Source organism: Balaenoptera acutorostrata, chromosome 15 (genome assembly GCF_949987535.1).
Source record: "Balaenoptera acutorostrata chromosome 15, mBalAcu1.1, whole genome shotgun sequence".
NCBI lineage: Eukaryota > Metazoa > Chordata > Mammalia > Artiodactyla > Balaenopteridae > Balaenoptera > Balaenoptera acutorostrata.
The window spans coordinates 10,436,904-10,459,587 of NC_080078.1; the positions used below are offsets into that span (position 1 = coordinate 10,436,904).

General features: G+C 38.9%; 1 protein-coding gene across 1 annotated transcript in view; it reads left to right on the plus strand.

Moving 5' to 3' along the window:
* The window catches only part of GTF2I (general transcription factor IIi), a 145,803-nt gene extending 124,170 nt beyond the window's left edge, over positions 1 to 21,633 (plus strand). The window contains exons 19-36 of the mRNA XM_057528417.1: positions 1,964 to 2,147; positions 3,151 to 3,209; positions 6,317 to 6,388; positions 7,586 to 7,769; positions 8,419 to 8,477; positions 8,918 to 8,992; positions 11,623 to 11,724; positions 12,324 to 12,389; positions 12,720 to 12,903; positions 14,179 to 14,237; positions 14,619 to 14,699; positions 15,120 to 15,203; positions 15,369 to 15,552; positions 16,622 to 16,650; positions 18,344 to 18,385; positions 19,181 to 19,222; positions 19,688 to 19,764; positions 20,494 to 21,633. Coding sequence (XP_057384400.1) covers positions 1,964 to 2,147; positions 3,151 to 3,209; positions 6,317 to 6,388; positions 7,586 to 7,769; positions 8,419 to 8,477; positions 8,918 to 8,992; positions 11,623 to 11,724; positions 12,324 to 12,389; positions 12,720 to 12,903; positions 14,179 to 14,237; positions 14,619 to 14,699; positions 15,120 to 15,203; positions 15,369 to 15,552; positions 16,622 to 16,650; positions 18,344 to 18,385; positions 19,181 to 19,222; positions 19,688 to 19,746 — 1,565 coding nt within the window. The 3' untranslated portion in view covers positions 19,747 to 19,764; positions 20,494 to 21,633. The remainder of the gene's footprint in view (positions 1 to 1,963; positions 2,148 to 3,150; positions 3,210 to 6,316; positions 6,389 to 7,585; positions 7,770 to 8,418; positions 8,478 to 8,917; positions 8,993 to 11,622; positions 11,725 to 12,323; positions 12,390 to 12,719; positions 12,904 to 14,178; positions 14,238 to 14,618; positions 14,700 to 15,119; positions 15,204 to 15,368; positions 15,553 to 16,621; positions 16,651 to 18,343; positions 18,386 to 19,180; positions 19,223 to 19,687; positions 19,765 to 20,493) is intronic.
* Positions 21,634 to 22,684: the final 1,051 nt, after the last annotated feature.

Sequence of the window (22,684 nt, forward strand, 5' to 3'; positions counted from 1 at the left end):
CTCAACTCCAACAGTTTGGTTCTTTTTTATTTTATAGAAAGTTTGTTAGAATTAGGATTATGTTCTTTTTTGTTATATTTAACAGAATAATTACAATTAATATTACTCCTAGGTGTGAGTGTGAAAGCCTTTACCACATTTTAAAAGAGAATATTTCTTATAACAGCCATGATCTAAAATTGTATTTGGTTTTTCAAATACACACTCCTTACTTTTATCAAAGAGATGCTATACTTGAGCCCTTCAGATTTGGTGCTAATGAAATGAAGGAAGAAATTAAGACAGAAGGCCTTTGAATTTGAGAGGAAAGTCAAACTAACAATCAAAGAAATGCAGATTCTTCAAGGAGCCACTCTTTTTTCAACCATCAGATTGTAAAATATTTAAATGTAACACAATACAAGGGAGACCTATAAATGCTTAAATGCTGATATTTTGTAAATTGTTTGGATCTTTCTTCTTACAAGCTCTGTTTGGATGTGGCTTCAGAGTAGGGGTTAGTAATTACATTTTTACATTTTAAAATTTCAATGCCACACCTATTCAAAAGTAGAAACATAGTACAATGCATTCCCGTATACCCATTTTTGTAATCAGTGATCTCTAAGATTTTCCACATTTTGTTCATCCTTTCCTCTTTCGTTCCCCTTGTAGGAATTTCATAAAGCATATCACAGGCATTGTGTCATTTTCCTTGTTCAGTGTGCACCATTGAACAACGTTGAGTTTTATTTATATTATTTTATTTTTGGCCACGTTGGGTCTTCGTTGCTGCGCGCGGGCTTGCATTGGTCACGGCGAGCAGGGGCTACTCTTCATTGCGGTGCGTGGGCCTCTCATTGTGGTGGCTTCTCTTGTTGCGGAGCACGGGCTCTAGGTGCACGGGCTTCAGTAGTTGTGGCACATGGGCTCAGTAGTTGTGGTGCACGGGCTTAGTTGCTTCACGGCATGTGGCATCTTCCCAGACCAGGGATCGAACCTGTGTCCCCTGTGTTGGCAGGTGGATTCCCAGCCACTGCGCCACCAGAGAGGTCCCAGCATTGACGTTTTAAACACAGTCTCAGTGTCCTCATCACGCTTGACAGAATTAACAGTCTCTCTGCTCTTACCCAGTCCTTCATTGAGTTTCCTCATTTATCTGAAAAGTATGTTTTTGCTTCGAACCTGGATTTAAACAATGAAGTTTCATGCCTTAATTTTGCTTGATATATCTCTTTTAATCTAAACCAGCCTCTGCTTACTATTTTTGTCATTCCATGAATTATTTCCTTGGAAAATGGTACACTGATGAGGTTTAAGGGGTAAAGAACAGTAATCTCATGGTTGCAATACAGATAAAAGTATAGCCTGAAGTAAGTTAGTGTGCAAGAGCCAATAAAAAGTTTATTGTACTCATGAAGCATTAAGTAGCAAAAGTCTGCCTCCGGATATTTGAAAAAGTAGTATTTAAGTTGCGCTCTTTATTGTTGGTCATGATTTTCTTCTCTTTATTTATTCTCAAAGATATTGAGCATTTTAAAAATAAGATGTTAGAGGGACTTCCCTGGTGGTCCAGTGGCTAAGACTCCACGCTCCCAATGCATGGGGCCCGGGTTCGAGCCCTGGTCAGGGAACTAGATCCCACATGCATGCTGCAACTAAAGATCCCGCATGCTGCAACTGAGACCCAGCGCAGCCAAATAAATTTCTTTTAAAAAAGAATACATAAAAGTAAGATCTTAGAGCTATTAAGATGGCCTTAGTATCAGGAAACTTAAATTCACCGAAAGTTACTTCTTGATCATGGGTCATTTAATATTTGCATTTGCTGTATTAAGTCTATTTCAGTAGTTGGTGTTGATGTTTTCAGAGTATACTTTGCTTTTTAAAAAGTTGACATATACTTTGCCTATGGATTGTATTAAAATATGATTTCAGCGGAAACTTAGTCTCCAGTCTTTTGAATTGCCTTTCTTCTGTAAAGCTGAAGCCTTAGGGAGCACCGAAGCCAAGGCTGTACCTTACCAGAAATTTGAAGCACATCCTAATGATCTCTATGTGGAAGGACTACCAGAAAACATTCCTTTTAGAAGTCCCTCGTGGTATGGAATCCCAAGGCTGGAAAAAATTATTCAAGTGGGCAATCGAATTAAATTTGTTATTAAAAGGTAGGATTATAATTTGCAGAAACAAATTTAATGTCATTAAGAAAAAATTAATTTTATAAAAGTGGGCTTTTCCCCCTCCCAGTTGGACTTACTCTCCATATTTAAGATTAAGGTATTACATTTAGATTCATTTTTTGAGCAAGTGTCTATGTAGTACCAGGCACCAGATGTACAAAATTGGGTCCAACAGGAATCCTGTCCTTGGGAGGCTTATTATATAGATCAGTGCAGTAAAGTGCTACTTGAACACTTTGGGGGAGAAGGCAAGGGTGGCATGCAGTTTGGTCACTTGTGCATAGAGAACACAAGAAGGGGGTTCAAATAAAGGAAATAACCTAAGTAGGTAGGCACAGGGAGGTGTCAGATGTACTTGAATGTTCGGATAACCACACTATTCTGTATGGAAGGATTGATGACCTTGAGGGCATAGCATGATAGACAGACTGAGATGGCCCAGTGGAGGAAGGCTTTATGTCCTTCACAGTCAGCAGAGTATTGAAGAGGTTTTAAAGCTGGTTCCTCTTAAAATAATTTGAATTGGACCTTAAGAGTGTTACTTTGGCTTGAGTTTGAAGGATAGCAGAATGGGTAATTTGAGGGCAGGGAGCGGGAAAAGAAGGCCCATTTAATAAAGAAGAATTGTCGTTGGGATAGAATTTGCTTGCTGATTGGGGGTTGTGCATTTGTATGTCTATTTGTTGGGACACGCTTTAGGGTGACATAGCTAGATATATCTACCTGTATTGTGCTCTAGTTCATCTGAAGTTTCAGAAACAGGAGGTCGAACTGCTTTGGGGCAAAACACAACTTTTGCACAAGTTAAGCTTAAAATTCCTTTGAGGACATACAGGTGGTTCCACCTGAATCTTTGTAAATTGCTACTTTAAGAATAATTAAAGTCACCAAAATGATATTGTCACTGCAAATGAAGGTAGAGTGAACCACACTGGAAATTAAGGTGGGCTTAAATGCTCTCATCCTGATGTCAATTGTATTTTTACAGACCAGAACTTCTGACTCACAGCACTACTGAAGTTACTCAGCCAAGAACGAATACACCAGGTAAGATAGCTGTGAAATCCTTTTTAAAAGCTTAAGTAAGTAGTTTCTAAGCTTTTATTAATCTTTTACAGCCATGGAATTGCTCTTTTTTCTCCCTCCCACCCAAAAAGTCTTTTGTGGAAGGTCAATACAGGCACTCCTTGATTTATCCACATGAACATAAGCAGTCTGGGGGGAACTCGAGCTTTGAATTTAGACCAGTGGTATTCAGTAGAAATATAACGTGCGTCACAAATGCAAGCCATATATGTCATGTAAAATTTTCTAGTAGCCAAATCTGTTTTTCATCCTGTAATCAACATAAATACATGATGAGTTAGTTTACATTTTTCATTTCATTTATTTACATTCTTTATTTGAAACTCTGGTGTGTATTATACACTTACAGCACATATTAATTCAAGTAGCGACATTTCAAGTGCTCAGTTGCCCACATGTGGCTAATGTGCCAGACCATGCAGATTTAGGCCTTAATCTATTCACAAGGACCTTGTTTTTTTTTTTTTTTTTTTTTTTTTTTAGGACCTTGTTTTTAAAATGACAAATACTGTGATTGCAGCAGCTGTGCTGACATCATGCCCAATAGACAAGAACTTTAAAAGTCTCGGTCTCAGTTGTCTGAATGGTTTTATTTTCTTTGAGGTATAAGTGTGCCTTTATTTGTTTCCCATCTTTTTGTTTTCCATTCCATAATGTCAGAAAAAGTGACCACAACTCGTAGATCTTCTACAACCTTAGGAACTTCTGTTGCTAAGAACCAATGGGTGTTTCTGAATTGTTGCAGTTAATCTTTTCCCTCCCTCTCTCCCCCGCTCCCTCCCTCCCTCCCTCCCTTCCCCCCTTCTCTTTCATTTTTGTAGTTAATCATTTTTGTAATTGCTAAGGTGAACTACTATACAGGAGGGGTTATTTGTCTGAACTGTAATACTGATTCTTGAGCTTTTAGGTACCTGGAGGCAACCGGTGAAGGTCACCAGTATGCCAAATAGATTGTATAATCTTTTGTTTATCATGGCATGAGAAGTATTTGAGAAATACTGTATTAGGGAAACAAACTATCTTGTGCCCAGAATCCTGCCGGGGAGAAGATAGAGTTGAGGCTTAACTTCTCAGGTTGAGCAGCAACGTTAACCCAGCAAGCTCCCCAGAATGCTTTTGATTTAGGCAAAGAAACAAAATATTGGTGACAAATTGAAGATTGGACGTGACAGAGACTTTGCTAAGCAAAGTAATGCAAAGAAAAATATTCCCAAAGGTAGCGCTTTAATATGCATTAGTCTGAGTATGATGAAAGTCTATGTATGAGTCTTCGTTTCTCAAGACAGACCTCAAGTTCAAGCTTGTGATTAATGTGATCACTGCTTCTATTTGGAGCAATTCTAATAATGACTGCAAATTGAGGATGTTAAACATGTATTATTGGAACGATCTGTAGGCACCATACAAGTTACTCCGAGGATTTAGTAATATTTTCAGTAGTACTTGATCTGCTGTTTTCTAGCATAGATGGTTACAGGCCTATTATCAAAAGACTCTCCGTTCTCCCAATTATTAACAATGCTTGGCCTTCTACCATTCGTAGAAGACCTTGGAAAGAATCAAAGGTTGTCCTTCTTCATTGCAACAAAGTGTTACTGGGTCTGCCAGTCACCCAGGCGTTAGTCTTGCTGGCCCAATTCAAGTCCCAGCGTACCTGACAGAAGAATTGTATTAGTCCTTGCCATCAGAGACATCTACTTAACTCTGAGGTAACAGTTGTATGCTTAAACACACGTGGGTGCACTTTGTTCTCAATTTGGTAAAAGGTAGATGTCAACATGTGAGAAAGTTGTGGCACTAGCCAGGTAGCTGAGCTTTGAAGGGGAAGAACGAGAAGGTACTTGGTTCTTGTGTAGAATGGTACAGAGATCTTTTTGTATTAGAGCAGCAAATACCAGAGAAGGAAGTGCAGGGTGAGGCAGAAGGGGAGACTGAGCACCAGGTTAACAGAAGCCCTTTACCTCGGAGAAGGAGAGTCTAGATATTGTTATAGTAATATTCAAATTTGGTTTATACCAGACTGACTTTGTCTGGTCGAATGGCCGAGTTACCATATTAAACCCTTGAGATGCTGGGTTTTCTTTTAAAGAAAAGGTTTTAAAGTACTTTCACAGTAAAAGTAAAGTGGAAATGAAAGATTTTCTGAGGCTCCCAACCTTTAGCAGTATTTTCAGAACTTCTCCAACATTTCCTATCGCCTTGTCCACAGACACAAGTGACTTTCACACGTAGTGCGATTCTTGCACTCTCTACCCTTTCCTCTTACTCTCTCTTTCCCTCCTTTCCTTATCCAATACCTCCAACCATCCTCCATTGTCTCCAAGTCTACCTCCGTCCTCTCCATCCTCAGCTCCACCAAACAAGCCCCGATTTTCTGCCCAAGTAAGTGCCACCCTGCGTGTCTTTTACAATAGCTTATTTTTTCTTTATTTTTATGTTGTATTTAAAAGGGGATGGTTGTCTTATAAATGAGGGGTAAGGAAATAAACTGGATTCTAGATGTGAGTAGTGCTGAGTGACATCTCCCTAATCACTTTATCATTTATTTCTTGCTGTGATTAGTGAAGTTTTCCTTTGTGTAAAGCTGTAGGCACACGTGTTCGATAAAACAAGGAATGCCTGTTTAGAAAGCAAATGCAAGTGAAGCTCCTCTGGTTGAACCTGGCATAGGAGGCCTGGATCTTTATATGGCTGGTCCTCCCAACCCTGCGAGGGTTCTTTGATGTACCTCCAAGGAAAAGTGTTTGAAAACCATTCATTCTAAATACTTAACGAACAAGTTCTTCTTTATTTACAATGTAAACTTAAATTTGAATTCTATCTCCCTGTACTTCTGATATTTGACAAGTGCAGGAAATTCTTCTTTTCCTTATCTGAAGTTTTTGCTTTTAAGCAAAACTTTATGAAGAGTGTCACTGGATTGTACACCTAAAACTTATACAATGTTATATGTCAGTTATATCTCAATTTTTTAAAAAATAGCATCACTGGAAAGAACAGCATCCAGTCTAATTTTGTGTCAGCATCCGTAAGGGACATTGTTAAATAGATTTATTTTTCCTTTCTAGTCAAAGAAGATTGGAATGTCAGAATTACCAAGCTACGGAAGCAAGTGGAAGAGATTTTTAATTTGAAATTTGGTAAGTAAAACACAGTGATTATGTCTTAATTTAAAAACATTAATGAAAGGCAGTGTTTTGAATGAACATTATAGCAGTTCAGGACCTAAAGAAAGAAGGTCCCAGAAACTGGGTTTGACTTTCTGCTACTACATTCACTACTTAAACTGAGCGAGTTACTTTCTGTCTCCTGGATTCCGTTTTCTCGTGTGTCAGAGTGGGAGAGGAAGGGAGGAGTTGGGGAGGAATCTCAGTTCCGCTGTCTGTACTTGTAACCTGGCTAACACCTGTGGCAAATAGGTTTCATCGTCTGTTTCAACGTAGATTTGTTGACAGCGGTTTCCTGGCGCGCTGTCTTGAGGATTCTGAGGAGGCTCAGCAAGAGTGTTTCAGTTGATTGGGTGTGTCTGTCATGGAGAAGGAAGTAAGGAGTGGAGTGATATCAATATTCCTGGGGCGTTGCCATCGTCGTTTTAATAACTGGTATTGACGTTTGTGTCCTGGATCAGGAATCTTCAATACTCTTGACCAGTTCTGCTCAGATGCATCTTATGCACCTCTTATCTTTTTTCTTTCTTTCTTTCTTTCTTTTTTGTTTTTTTGGGGGGGCCGTGCCCCGCGCAGCTTGTGGGATCTTAGTTCCCGACCAGGGATCGCACCCTGCCCCTCAGCAGTGCAGGCACAGAGGCCTGACCACTGGACTGCCAGGGAATTCCCTCTTAACTTTTAAACAGCAAACTTGCACCTAGACGATAACACAAGGGCTGGATAGTTGCCATTTCGGTAGTATGGCAATGAAATGGCTGTAGTTCATTTCTGCCCAGAGCACGGAGACAATTTTGATTAATTTACCCCTTTGATTTGAAGTGGTAAAATGTTCCTCTTATTTTTTAGGCTTCTTCTTCAATTTTACACAATATACTAAGCAAAATACCTATATTACTAAGTGGAAATTGCTAGATTGTTGGGAACTTTTGCACGACGTATTTGAGAATGCCCAGATGTCAACTACACTTAGTATGGCGATCATTTGACAATATATACAGATAGCAAATCATTATGCTATACACTTGAAACTAATACATTATATGTTCATTATATCACAATTTAAAATATATATATATATAAAAAACATAAACAGAGACTGCTGTCAGACAAAACTAAAAGACTGTCTGTAAAATTTTACCTTCCATAAGTTATGTTCTCTTACACTTTCAGCTCAAGCTCTTGGACTCACAGAGGCAGTAAAAGTACCGTACCCCGTGTTTGAATCGAACCCCGAGTTCCTTTATGTAGAAGGCTTGCCAGAAGGAATTCCCTTTCGAAGCCCTACCTGGTTTGGAATTCCACGACTTGAAAGGATTGTCCGTGGAAGTAATAAAATCAAGTTTGTTGTTAAAAAGTAAGTTCTCTTTGCCAATGTAGTCATTTCTGGAATTAGAACAATCAAGGCATATTTCTATTTAAATTTTTTTCTAGCTTCAGGTTACGGCTAAGGCTTTGAAGTCCACAATGGAAAGCGTAGCATTGAGCTACAGTCCTGGCCTTCTCCGTTGCCTCCCATCCTTTAACTTGTCCTTGATTTTCTTCATCAGGACAAGGAGAGTTGTACCTGCCTCACATCGGTGGAGGTGAAGTTTGTTAAGAGATGCTATGTTGTCTCTTACTATTGATAGATACTTGAGGGAAGGATGAAAGTGCTGATTTTTATGTGCTCTGTTTTTCCTGGTTAAACTTATGGCAACTGAATTTCAGTGATTAAGTTTCTCATTTATATGTCTACAGAATTTCAGTAGTTGAAGAAACTAAACTAGTGATAGTTAATTTTCATTTTCATGAAAGAAGTCATTTACTCTTCATAAAATCATTTAGCAGGTATTTGTAGGAAGGAAAAGTGAATTTTTTTGGTCCATAACAGTAGAAACTATTGTTACATTACAGAGTTATTTTGTGGTCGCCTTTATAAAAAAACATTGGTCATCACAATTTTTACTAGCTGTGAAGACCAATATTATACTGGCCACTGTAATGTTTCTTGGTTTTCTCTCTAGACCTGAACTAGTTATTTCCTACTTGCCTCCTGGAATGGCTAGTAAAATAAACACTAAAGGTAAGAGATTATGTATACCTTCGTTATACTTCAGTGCGTTAAAACATACTGAGTTATTGGCAGATATCTTTTTGGGGCTTTCGGTTTGTTTCTTTGCTTTTTATGGTATTTTATTTAATGAACCCCCCTCCTCTCTCTCTCTCTCTCTCTCTCTCTCTCTCTCTCTCTCTCTCTCTCTCCCTCCCCCTCCCTCCCTCCCTCCCTCCTCTCTGTCTCTTAAAAGTAAACATTTCATTGGCAGTTTCACGTTTGCAATCCTCCTTCATTCATGTTTCCACAGCTTTGTTGAGACTCATGTGGAGGATTACACTACCAGTTTTAATTCTTCAGGTTTCTTTGAAAAGAGCCAAACTGTATGAATTTTAATACTCTGCTTTTATAAAGCATCTCCTTCTGGATTTTTTACAATGTGCAAAAGAAATTGTGTGCTTACTTTACAGCTTTGCAGTCCCCGAAAAGACCACGAAGCCCTGGGAGTAATTCAAAAGTTCCTGAAATTGAGGTCACTGTTGAAGGTGAGGTTGCTCTGTGGCCCGTTCCTGTCTGCTCTCCAATTCACTAGTTAATCTGTTGCTTCTTCACTTTTTTATGCAAATGAGTTTTTATAAAACTTGTTTTAGGTGCAGAACACTTAACTGCGATAAAGCTAGATTTTTTTTAAAATTTATTTATTTTTGGCTCTGTTGGGTCTTCGTTGCTGCGTGCAGGCTTTCTTTAGTTGCAGCGAGCGGGGGCTACTCTTCATTGTGGTGCAGTGGCTTCTCTTGTTGTGGAGCACGGGCTCTAGGCGCGCGGGCTTCAGTAGTTGTGGCGCACGGGCTTCAGTAGTTGTGGCGCACGGGCTTCAGTAGTTGTGGCGCACGGGCTTAGTTGCTTCGGGGCATGTGGGATCTTCCCAGACCAGGGCTTGAACCCGTGTCCCCTGCGTTGGCAGGCGGATTCTTAACCACTGCGCCACCAGGGTAGTCCGAAAGTTAGACTTCTAAATGTTTCTAATTAACAATTTCAATTACAAGGTGATGTTTCTCCATAGCCTCGCCACCACTTGTTACTTTCTGCTTTTTAGATAATATCCATCCTAATGGGTGTCCATTCCTTTTTATTGATGACCGGTATTTCATTGTGTGGATATACCATATTTTGTCTATTCACCAATTGATGGACATTTGGTTTGTACTACTTTTTGGCTATTTATGAGTAATGCTGCTCTGAACATTCGTATACAAGGGCGGTGATGGGTTAATGAAAAATGGTTTTGACCTGCCTTCCGATTAACAGAGAATCTCTTTCTGTTGTCTTACCCAAGCCACAGAGGACCTTGTCCCACAGTAGCTTTCTTTTGCTTAACCAGGGCTATAAATAGACCTCAAATTTAATTTATATTTGTTAAAATACCACAAAATAGTTGTTAGTGGTTTAACACTAACTAATTTGAGTAGTAAAGAACTGTGTCCATGTTCAGGGACTTTTTGTGAAGAGTGTGATAGCAAGGAGGGACTTTTTTTTTCCCACCATACTAATGTTTTCGTTTAAATTATACATCATGCTTGTAAATGGATTTTTTTATTACTTTAAAAATCAAATTTATTGAGTACACTTTATATGCGATAAAATGCACGCATTTTAATTGTACAGTTTGAGTTTTGAAAAATGTTTGTAGCACCGTTTTAGTCAATGGATAGAACATCTCCCTCACCCTAAAACGTCTCCCACACGCTCCTTGGCAGTCACTCCCTCACAGGCCAGGCCACAGGCAACCATTGATCCCCTTTTTGTCACCATGGAACACTTCTGCCTGTTGTAGAATTTCATATAAATGGAATCATGTTGTATCTTTTCTTTTTATGGTTGCCTTCTTTTGCTTAGCACAATGTAGTTAGATTTATACTTGCTGCATGTTTCAGTATTTCTTTTTATTGCTGAGTATTACTCCATTGCATGGATTCACCAGAATTAATTTATGCATTTGTCAGTGGGCATTTGGGTTTATTTCCTGTCTATGTCTAGTAAAGATGCTATATGAACATTTGTGTGCAAAACATGGCATATGCTTTCCTTCTCTTGAATAGATATTTAGAGTGGAATTACTGGGTTTTTCACTTTCTAAGAAAGTTTACCAAACTGATTGTATCGCTTTACACTTCTGCCAGGAATGTGTGAGAATTCCAGTTGCCACACATCCTCACAGTACTTGATACCGTCATTCTTTTTATTTTAGCCGTTCTAGTGGGTGTGTAGTGTCATTTCACTTAAGCATAAACCAGAATGACAGTTTATTGATTTTTGAATCAGAAGTAGATATTTCAGTCAGCTTAATTCTGTCAGGTGATCACAAGTCTCTTCCTGTCTTGCCCTGTTACTATTAAAAGGCTGCTTTATGAACATGGAGTATAAAAAGAGGTGTTAGTTGAGTGATCTTGGTAGCCTGTTAAAGAAGTATGGCAGTAGGATATACTGAGTTCCTCTGTCTGGTTATTACACCTGCCAGGTCAACCAGGCTGCTAGATCCAGCTGGTCCAGAAATGCTTTGCTTTTATCACTATGCTCTTTACAGAAGCTGTGGTTTTTATTCGGGAGTTTGAAGTAATTAAAGATTAGAATGTTGAATCTTGATATTTTATTCGATTCTGCGGCCATTGTCAGGCTTTTAATGGAAAACAACTGATAACCCATAACATTGTTTCTGTATATTACTAAGAATTCAAAGAAAGGATATGTCAGTGTCAGCTAGAGAATCCAAAGGAAAGCTTCATATAGTGGAGATGAAATAGTTGTATCTAAAGTCGTGTTTATGTTCAAAGGCCGAAAGAAAAACATAAAGGCAAACATAGGTAACCAGTGGCTTCAAAATGGCGTAATGAATCATTAAGTGAATTGAAAGTTCCTCAGATCAGCCAGAAGGCTAGATGTGTTTTGGGGGGAAATGCCTGATTATAGGGATGGAAGTAGGAAAATGGATGGAGGTCTGTAAAACTGACAGCAGTGGCTGTTTTCATTGCAGAGTGCTTGTATACACACTGAACTTAACTTTTCCAGCGCAGGTTGGACTTCAAGAGCATGTCCTAGAGAAATCACGAGCAGGACGTAAGGATGATTGAATATATGTGCTGATTATGTTTCTTGTTTATGTGTTTTAATTCTTTAGGCCCTAATAACAGCAACCCTCAAACCTCAGCTGTTCGAACCCCTACCCAGACTAATGGTTCTAATGTTCCCTTCAAGCCTCGAGGGAGAGAGTTTTCCTTTGGTAAATACGTGTTATGTATTTCTTTATTTCATTATTTTAAATAAAAGGAGTTAGTAAAATATTTTACTAGTTTAATTGTTTTCTTGTTTTTATTTGGTGAGTTAGTATATATTAGCAATTAAAGGCACAGATTATAGAGCCAGACTGAATTCAAATCTGGTGCCAGTACTTTACAATTCTGTGACCTTGAGCAGGCTGCTTAACCTCTCTGGGCCTCAGTTTCCGTATCTGTAAGTGGGGATAACATTACTTCCTGTTCCGTAGGGTTATTAGGAAGATGATAAATACCAGATCATTTAAAGGGTAAAACTGTATCTGGCACGTAGTAGATACTGTAATTGTTTTGGGGGGGGGGTATTTTGGTTTTCATTTGTTTTTTCATTTATTCATAGCCAACATATTAGTAATATAATAAAACAGTTAAATAATGCATCAGGATTAGAGTAGTTATCAAGACATGCCTGTGTTTAAAACCGATGTATTTTTTATTTTGTATTGCTTAAAGATGCACAATAAAAGATGAAAAAGTTCCTGCCATTGGATGTATACTAGTAACTATTACTAACATCTTAAATCGCTCTTGTTTTTTTTATATGCAGAGGCCTGGAATGCCAAAATCACTGACCTAAAACAGAAAGTTGAAAATCTTTTCAATGAAAAATGTGGTAAGTTTATTTTGAAATACTATTATTAAAATATGAGGTAGCTTTATTATAAAGTAGAAAAATGTGAGCATGGTAAAATTGTTCAGCATTTATATATTAACTGTCATCAGAAGTGTGTGGGTTTTGCAGGCGTGAATTTTATAACTTCCACATTTCTGAGCACCAAGAAATTGAAGAAATTTTTCTAAAATTAATGTGATTTTTTTAAAAAGAAAGGTTTTAGTAGCTGCACAATGTAATTTAAAATACGTTTTTTAAAAAGGTTTATTAGTTTTTTAAAAAGTTATAAATATGAGAACCAGTAAATGTGTTTTGTTTTTGTTCTTTTAGGTGAAGCTCTTGGCCTTAAACAAGCTGTGAAAGTGCCGTTTGCGTTATTTGAGTCTTTCCCTGAAGACTTTTACGTGGAAGGCTTACCCGAGGGTGTGCCGTTCCGACGACCATCTACTTTTGGCATTCCAAGGCTGGAGAAGATACTCAGAAACAAAGCCAAAATTAAGTTCATCATTAAAAAGTAAGGAAATAAGATGAAACAAGATTGGCCATGAGTTGATACACTTTGACGCTGGGAGATGGCACATGGATTCAACTTTGGAGCTCAGCCAAACTAACCTTAGGGTCAAAGAAGCTCTTTAAGCTGTACCTTTGTATATATTTTAAATTTTTCGTAACTGGTCAAAAGAGGGAGGGCTATGGCTTATCAGAGGGATAACAACTTGATTTTGTGAAGTCTGTGCACAGTGACATTTTTTTTTTAATATAAATTTATTTTTTATTTATTTTTATTTTTGGCTGTGTTGGGTCTTCATTGTTGCGCGCGGGCTTTCTCTAGTTGCGTCGAGCAGGGGCTACTCGTCGTTGCAGTGCGCGGGCTTCTCATTGTGGTGGCTTCTGTTGTTGCAGAGCACGGGCTCTAGGTGTGCGGGCTTCAATAGTTCTGGCACGCGGGCTCTAGAGCGTAGGCTCAGTAGTTGTGGCGCATGGGCTTAGTTGCTCTGTGGCATGTGGGATCTTCCCGGACCAGGGCTGGAACCCGTGTCCCCTGCACTGGCAGGTGGATTCCTAACCACTGTGCCACCAGGGAAGCCTCACAGTGATATCTTAATGGTTGATACTACTGGAGTCTAGGCAGTGGTTCAGTTTTATAAAGCCCTTTTATTTCTCCAGCTTCCAGAATATTTTAAATTTCTCTCCTGTTTGCTTGGAAATCTGTGAATTATGCCAGCACAATTGAAATAAATGGAAATAATTAGAGTTAACAAAATGCATTTGAAATGGATTGAAAGGAATTTTAGGTTTTATTTATTAAAGGTTATTTCTGAGTTCCCTAAGGATGCCGTCAAATAATCAAAGCTGACATTGCCAACCAGAGTGGCCTCCCTCTGTACCTTCGGCCAGGTCTGTAGAGGCTGAGGCCCCTGCTTCTGCTTCCTAAGAGAGACAGTCTCTTGTGTTCAGGTTTTTACAGCCTGTCTTCTGTTTCCATGCTACCTGCATTCGGGTCTGTTCCTGTTTCCTTCTCCAGTCTAGCATCGACTCTTTCCAGGATATATTGAAACCACAGGAAGAAGCTGTTCATACTAGATGGGGCTGGGGTGGATGTTAAAATCACAAATATAATTAGTCTTTATGTGTGTGTTCCTTTAGAGATCCATGTTACTTCTGTTCTTCCATTACTAAGAATGTGTATTTATAGAAAGTTACTGGCTTTTTAAATCTCTTATTTAATTTTTAATGTTTTACTATTGGAATGATAGCCCAAAAGTTTTTTCTCTTTTCTTGTTCTTAGGCCTGAAATGTTTGAGACGGCAATTAAGGAGAGCACCTCCTCCTCGAAGAGCCCTCCAAGTAAGTAAGCATGTGCCACAGAAAACATGCTGTTAGACACTTACTTTGCAGCACTAATTTAGAAAATTGTTGAAAGAGTGGCTACTGAGATAAAACCAGGAAAGCTCATTCAAGGTTGGGGTTTGGGCTAGTTTACAATATTTAAGTTCTTTAATACCTAAGGATCTCCACATATCTGATGCTCTACGAAACACCACAAGGAAGAGAAAAAAGTGAAAAATGTCTTTCAGGAAGCCTAATATCACAGAACAACAAAACATGTCATGAAAAGGAACAAAGTTGGGTTAAAATGCTATCTTTTGTAGTCTGAACTGTAAGCACTTTATTAGGGAAGATTTAATTACATTTGTATATGTTCTAATCTCAAGTTTCTGTTTTAAGGAAAAATAAATTCTTCGCCCAACGTTAATACTACTGCATCAGGTGTTGAAGATCTTAACATCATTCAGGTGACAATTCCAGGTATGATCTCTCTGCCTTAATCATAGTTTGTGGGGCTTCATGGATGTTGAATACACTGCACATTGTGTGCTGTCCCCACCAGCCCCTGCCGAAGTTATTAACCAAATACATCACCTTGTCGGTTTATCGCTGAACAGCTCTTGGCAGTTATTAGACTCGGCATGAGCTAAAACCTGTAGGCTACCCAGATGCCTAGTGTGTTGTTTAAAAAATTTGTATAAGACAGCAAGCAAAAAGCTCTTCATAACTGCAACATTGTCGTTTGGTGTTATTATTAAATTGTTTGGTTAAATCATTTCAATCTTGATTCGTTTTTTAAAACATTCCAAAAACATAAAGTGGAGATACATAAAGCACCTAAAAATTTATCTGGTATTAAAATCGCATTATTAAGTTACAACTTTCTCTTAACCTTTTTAGACGATGATAATGAAAGACTGTCAAAAGTTGAAAAAGCTAGACAGCTAAGAGAACAAGTTAATGACCTCTTCAGTCGAAAATTTGGTAAGTTTTGCATTTGCATAGTATAGCTTGCAGTAAGCAAGGAAATTTTGTCTCAATAAGATCTTAAAAGTAAATTATGCTCAGGTAGTTTTAATCTGTGCTTTTACAACACTCAACTAAGGTGCTAGGTTCATCTGTGCTTTTATGCCGTTTGTCTTGCTATAGGTGAAGCCATTGGTATGGGTTTCCCTGTGAAAGTTCCCTACAGGAAAATCACAATTAACCCTGGCTGTGTGGTGGTTGATGGCATGCCTCCTGGAGTGTCATTCAAAGCCCCCAGCTATCTGGAAATCAGCTCCATGAGAAGGATCTTAGATTCTGCTGAGTTCATTAAATTCACAGTCATTAGGTACGTGAGAGTTCCTTGCTTGGTCATAAGAATGAACCTGCAGATCATTGAGGCTGAGTCATCTTCCAAAATGTAGTCATATGTAGTAAGTTTACCGTGTAATGAAATGAACTATAATGAAATTCTTTAGTACTGTACTATTAGATTCTCTCCTCCTTGTGCTGACTCAGTTCTCTGGTTTTTAAGGCAGGGGATTGTTAACACACCATGGCCTGTCGACCAGCTCCAGCCTGCCATCTGCTTTTATTTTAGTTTTATGTCTTATTATAACCCAGTCACATCCGTTTGTTTACATATCATCTGTGGCTGCTTTCATATTGCACTGGTAAAATTAAGTAGTTGGGACAGAGACAGTGTGGTCTACAAAGCTGGAAATATTTACTGTCTGGCCCTTTACAGAAAAATGTTGCCAGCCTCTGCCTCAGGCATCTGTTCACAGGCTTTGGATCAGACAGGGATTCAATACTAAGTCACTTCTGTTTCCTTGTCTGTCCAGTGAGATCGTAGTTGTTTCCTTTGAGAGTGTTAGCTCCTTATCCACAGATTAGGAATGATGGTTACACCTGCCCTCTAACAGCACTGTGAGAATTACAGTCTTTGATGTGTGCTTGTCACAGTAAGTCTTACGGTATCCTTTTGTCATCCACCTAAGCAGAAGTCCCAAGTGCCCTTCACTTTTTTCTTCCACCTCCCCAAACTTAGCTGTTACTAAATACACCCATTCATTGTCAAGTTCCCACTGTCTGCATAGGACCAACACTCAGAAATAGCTAATGTATTACCTTCCCGAGGCTTTTTCCTCATTTCACTAAAATTTCTCTATTCCCTTTGCATTGTTCCTATTTTTTTCCCACCGTCTTGGTGTAGCATTTTCTAATAATGTGCCATGTTAGTTATTCGTGTATCTGTGTCTATAGATGAAAAAGTATAAGATTAAACAGTAGTGGACAGCTTCTCTCATTCTAGCACGTAAGTGACATGGGCTAAATATTAGTTGAATAAACTGAATATACGTGTAAACTCTTGTAGAGTAGAAAAAAAAACTTGTACAATTTGTTTCTCTCTTTAGACCATTTCCAGGACTTGTGATTAATAACCGTGAGTATTTCTTGAAGTCGTTTTGGTTTTTCTCTTTTCTGGGATGTGAGAAGGGGGTGGGGGGTGTGTGTGTGCGCACTTGCACGTACACTTACCTGAGAGTGTAACATTTTATTACTTCACCTGCAGCAGTAATCACTCGAGGTCGTCGTTTTAGCCCTCAGTGTGGGAGGCACCAGGCACTTTCTAGACGTAAAATTGGGCGAGTTGCTTCGCCTTTTTAAATCTCAGTTTCCTTATTAGGAAAATGGTAATGATATTAGTACCCATTTTGGGAGTTTTAGAGCATTTTAATTGACACATTATGTGTCAGGCCTCTAAAACAGGGACCAGCAAGCTGCGGCCCGTGTAAATAAAAGTTTTATTACAGGACTGCCAGGCCCATTTGCTCATGGCAAACTGGACTGACCTGCAAAGCCTGAAATACTTACTGCCTCTTTGTAATCAAGTTTGTTGACCCCTGACCTAGTATGTGCTCAGTAAGCAAAATCTATATTTGTTACTGTTTTTACTACTACTGTTACTACTTTTACTACTAGTTTGTAATTACTGGGCTGGAAAAAGTAAGTCTTTTCATGTGATTTAGCTACTTCTGTTAATATTTAGGCCTAGTGTCTGGCAGCCACTGGGCCCTCAGACACTGTTACATGAACAAGTGTAAGTGTTCTTCCAGTTCCCTGATGTTCGTATCATTTTAAACAGTGTTTTTTTAGCAAAACTTAATTATGCTAGTATGTTTTATGTTCTTCTGTTAACTTTATTGTTAAAAAATTTCAAAAGTGAGAATTATCCTTAACTAATACCATTAGCATTTTCAGTCTTTTTTTCCAACTGGTATTTATTCCAACTCTTTAAAATCCATCTGTATTGAGTATTCAATTGTATACTTTGTTGGGAAAGTATTCAGGAGTTTTCAGTGGTCAGTGAGCAGCTGAGCCTCGTGAGTTGCTGGTTTGCCCCCTGAGCTGAGAAATTGGGCCGCTTTTGTGCCTGACCCCACCCCCCTGTTCTGCTTCACACTATTGTTGCTGTTCTGTGGCCACCACTCCTTCAGTGTCACGGATTTGGTTATGTCTCTTCTGCCTCCAAGTTTCGAGTTTCACTTTATCACAAAATATATTTATTTGCTTTTCCCCCCAAGCCATGAGTTCTTTTTTTGTAGAATCTGTTTTTATTATACTGTCTATCTTGGCCAAGTATGTTAGTATCTGGGGATGTCAGTAATGAATGAAAGAGAAGTAAACCTTGCTTCATAGATTTTCAGTCATCTTTGGCATTCAGCTTTAACTACACCTGGGAACTTTGTCATTTAAAGAAACCCCATGATAAGGTGTGGGGGTTTTTTGGGGGAAAAAAATTTATTGATCCCAATTCATCTACCTTCTGTGTAATTTTTAATTTCAGAAGACACTGTATTTTATGCCTCCCTGCTCCTTTACCTTATGTTTAAAATGTTCAGTTTTGTTCTTTTCCTTGTGCATTAGTCTATTATAGAATTTTATGGTAATTACTATGAATTAGTTACTCTGATGGGACATACTAGAATTTTTAATATTTGTTCTTGTCATAAGGAAAATAGTGCCTGTTATAGCGAAGTTGGAGCATCAGATTAGAGAATGTATGTAAAAAATGCTTTTCAAATGTAACAACATATCATTAAATTATTACTTAAATGAATCTGCTTTCTTTTCAGAGTTGGTTGATCAGAGTGAGTCAGAAAGCCCAGTGATCCAAGGTAAATTAAGCATGGTAAAATATAGACGTATTCCTACTTAGTCAATAAAACAGGTCACATAAATTGTGTGGCCTCACATGCTTACGTTTACCTGACTTCAAGGAAACTTAATTCCACAGCACACACGTACACACATACGCACACACTCGTGCACATGCAGACTTGTTTGCTTGGACTCCTTTGTCTGAAAGCCTATATAAGCTCAAGCCATAGGTCCTCATTGAGAACTGGACCACATGCCATTTGTTCCCACCGTCCCAGGTCAGGAACCCTGAGACCAGTGGCGAAGAATGCAGTTGTGGGGTGATGGGGGGAGAATGTTGTTTTTTAACTTGGCTTCTTATGCCACTTGTTTCCAATGGTTGCTGTAAACCAAAATTATGTTGGGTGGAAATGCATGCATTGTAGTTTAAAAAATTCCTTAGAAACAAAGTGTTTAGGCCAGCTGTGTGATTCATTGAAAGTAACGAAAGGCTTTTATTAAAAGGGAACCCACAGAAGAAAGGGGAAAAAGACAGAAAGAAACTCCTACTTTCATGTTAGAGCTATGTTAATTAAGATTGTTATTTAAGATTTCGATTGTGTAGGCAAATTTAACAGGTTTCAGAAAAGCAGGTTTTTGAGAGTCTGGTTGAATAACAGTGTATTTAATCCCAAGAATCTGTGGCTGCTGTCTCACCTAGACCTGGGCTTTGTGCACAACGTCTAGAGAGCTTTCTCCCTCTAGGCTCTTTAAATAACTGAAAGCAACTTTTGAAAAATGTTAAAGTAAAATCTTCATGTATTTCTCTTCAGAATCAGCCGAGCCAAGCCAGTTGGAGGTTCCTGCGACAGAAGGTAAAAAGAGTAGTCTGGTTGTCAAAAATTAAGTGCCAAAGACAAAGGATTAATTGTGTTTTTAAAGCTGTTTAACTGGACCTGTGTGGTTGTTTTGTTTCTGGGTGAACTGGATTTGTAGTTTATGCCCAGAAACATTGTGTTTAGAGATGACTCATGGGTTCTTTTCCTCCATTTTCCCCAAATGACTCTTAATGAATTCTGAAATAGTTGAATGACTGCTGTATAACCTAGATATAGCTAGTGTGGGTCCTTTACATGCATAATTAATAAGATGTTTGTTAACTTTGAAAATCTTAAGTAACAAAATTTAGAACTTACTGCTAGAGAACAGTCTTATCGTTTTTAGTATCTTATAATTCCTATTAAGTCATTGTAATGATAGTTTGGTATGAGTAGATTTATAATTGAACAGATTTTCATTAATAGTGCAGTTAATCGGTTCCCTTTTGTTTTACTTGATAGAAATAAAGGAGACTGATGGAAGCTCTCAAATCAAGCAAGAACCAGACCCTACGTGGTAGACCTCTTCCCTCCTTAGGGTAAATCACCTTCTGTGTCCAGGATGCCATGTGGTATCTGTCTGAACCCACCTGCATATTCATAAGCTAAAGTGTTTTCCCTGCTTCAGCCATAAATGGTGGCCCCGCCTTCAGGGCACGCGAGGACAAAGTAAAGCATACTGGGTGGTTTGAGCTAGAAGATTCAAGCAGAGAGATTTTCCTTGGATCAATATATGTCAGGCAAAGATAGTAAAGCGCTTTGCCTCCAATGGAAAATGTTTTGTTTCTAATCTATAGGTTAAATCTTGTCCTTGCCATTGGAGTTCACTGTGAGTCAGTATCAACAGACTGACTTTTTTTCCCTAATCATAATAACAGTATTTGCAGAGTCTGGCTGAGCTACACGGTCCATTGTGCATCTTGTATAATTAAGTTATAAGCCTGATCCAGTTATTCCAAACATCTTAAACTTGGCCAGGTTACTACCCAGGAGGGGCAGCTCTAGACCAGGAGTCACTGAAACTTGGTTTTCATGTCGTATTGAACCACACTAAGCCCCAGCGGTTGAATGTTTTCATGATAGTTAGAGGATACAGTTAGCTCTCATCTGTACCTGACACTCCAGAGACTTTTTTTGGTCATGGAATTGGCCATGTACTGTCAGTCCATGGATTTAAGTGGTAATTAAGTTGAGATATTAGTGAATCATAAATTCCTATAATCAGATTAACCTGTTTTCTTGCTTGTCTGTTTTCTCTCCTATTTTAGCTTAAAGTATCAGTGGGTGAGAAGAGCTTTTCGGACCTGTTACTGCCCCAAGCTGTGTAATATACTTGTATAACAGAAATACCTTCTATACAAACCTTTTTTTCTACTTTTAGATAGAAATGTCTACTTTTTCAGCAGTTCTGTGAATTGAATTAAAGAGCAGAGTGACTGTAGATTTGGAATGGCTGGTTTCCTTTGGAATGTATTATAAGGATTTTACAGCAGTGCTGGAAAAACGACAGGGAAAATGACAGGGATGAATTGCATCAGATTTTTTACGTATTCAGCAGAGCCTTCAGCTGTGGTGTTTGTCTCCCAATCAAGTGAAGATCTCTCCTACTGGAACATCTCAGCTTCTGCAGTGAAGAAAATACCTGTGATAGTTCAGCTCTTTAGTTTTTCTATTTGAAAAATCACTTAATTGATCCTTTTGTTCACGGTTCTCCTTAATGACTGAGTGAACAGTTAATATCTGTATATTTGACTAAACCTTTTCCTAAGCTCTCTATCATGGTTCATATGTTTTTTATCGTAATTAAAAACCAACCATCTGGATCACCTAACAGCCAGTAAGAGGTCAGTATCTCAGCGTGTGGCTTATAGATGGAGTACAGAGAACCTCTTCCATCCACATTTACTTTTCATCCAAATAAAATGCATGGTGTACCAGAAGTTTCAGATCAGGTATAAGTGTTTGGGCAAGCTGAATGACACTAAAGCCTCACTATCATGTAACCCACTGTGGTGTGGAATTCTTTGGAACACTATTCCAGCTTGGATCAGACTCAAGGGGGTTTCATTGCCTTCGTTACTTTACAATTCTACTTGTAACATTGAGGCTCCAGTGTGGGGAGTGAGGGGTCAGTAAGCTGATTCGGCACCCTCTGATATTCTGCGCCATTCGTAGGAGAATCTTACATGTGTTGAGATTTCACAAACAGTAAGAGTTGTAAAATACCAGCTATATGAAAAGCTAGAGTATGTGATGGCATAGAGTTTTCATTAGCTTTATCACAATATTCACGATGGAGAATTATATTACATGGTAGCAGAAATAGGCATTTTTATGTGTTGCTTATATTTTACCTCAAATTAAATTGTAGATATAGGGTAATAAATAAAATCCATCCATGCCTTTCACACACTAATTCATTTCTTTCTAAGGTGTTTTCATGACTGTGTGGGGAACCCTGGGGTGGGTCGGCGGTAGGCGGAATGCAAGGCGAGGTTAGGTGGGCACGGTCCGGAGGCTCAGCTCCTTGTCAGGACACCACTGCTCACGGTGTGTCTGAGACCACTGTGCCTCTGGGCTGAGCTGGGGCTGGAGCCCCCAGCTTTGTATCTGTGACATGCCAACCGTATGCAGCATACGCGTGATGTTGGAGGTCAGACTCCCTCCCCCTCCCCTATGAAAACCACACACTGGCTCCAGGTCTTCTCTGTCCTCTCCACCATCACCCTCTGCCTCTCCTTTACCCTTACAAGTGTGACCTCAGGGAAAGCCAGACTGGTTTGTTCCTAACTTACCAACTGACATTAGGAGGAGACAGCTGCTGCAGTAGAATCTCAGGGTTCCTTTACTGTGTTCTTAAGGTGTACACAACCTTGCTGCCTCCACCCACGCTTCCCATCCCAGCCACTGGAGAACCGTAGTCATCCAAAGGCTGCTTTTAAAAGGAGTTAAGCTTGTACACGTAACTCTTTAACAAAAAGTTTGTGGGAGCACAGACTTACAAGGAGATCTGTTTCCCAGTGTAAGTGTATACATCCAGTATGAAAATTCTGTATATATGCATACACACGTCTTTTGTTTTTATATATACTATTAGAAAGCTTTTTTTTTTTTTTAATATAAAGATTCTTAACGTCTAACAAGTGCATCCGTTTCTGTCCTGTGGCCAACAGCACAGGACCAGTGCTGCGTCCTCCTTGTGGTGATACGCAAAAGGTTTAAGAATGCCGTCCTATCCCATTCTGCCTCTCCTCTAAACAGGCTTATTGGTTCCTTTAAGAAATGTTGAACCTCAGGCAAGGGGTGCTGTTGCTGCATCTGTCTTTGAGTGGAAGAGCCTGGAGGCGGAATAAGTCACTTTTATTTATTAACTCACTGTCGTTTTAACACACCTCATTAACTCTCTGCTTCCCACAGTCGGGTGTCTCAGCAAAGCCTTCCGTAGGACAACACTGTTTC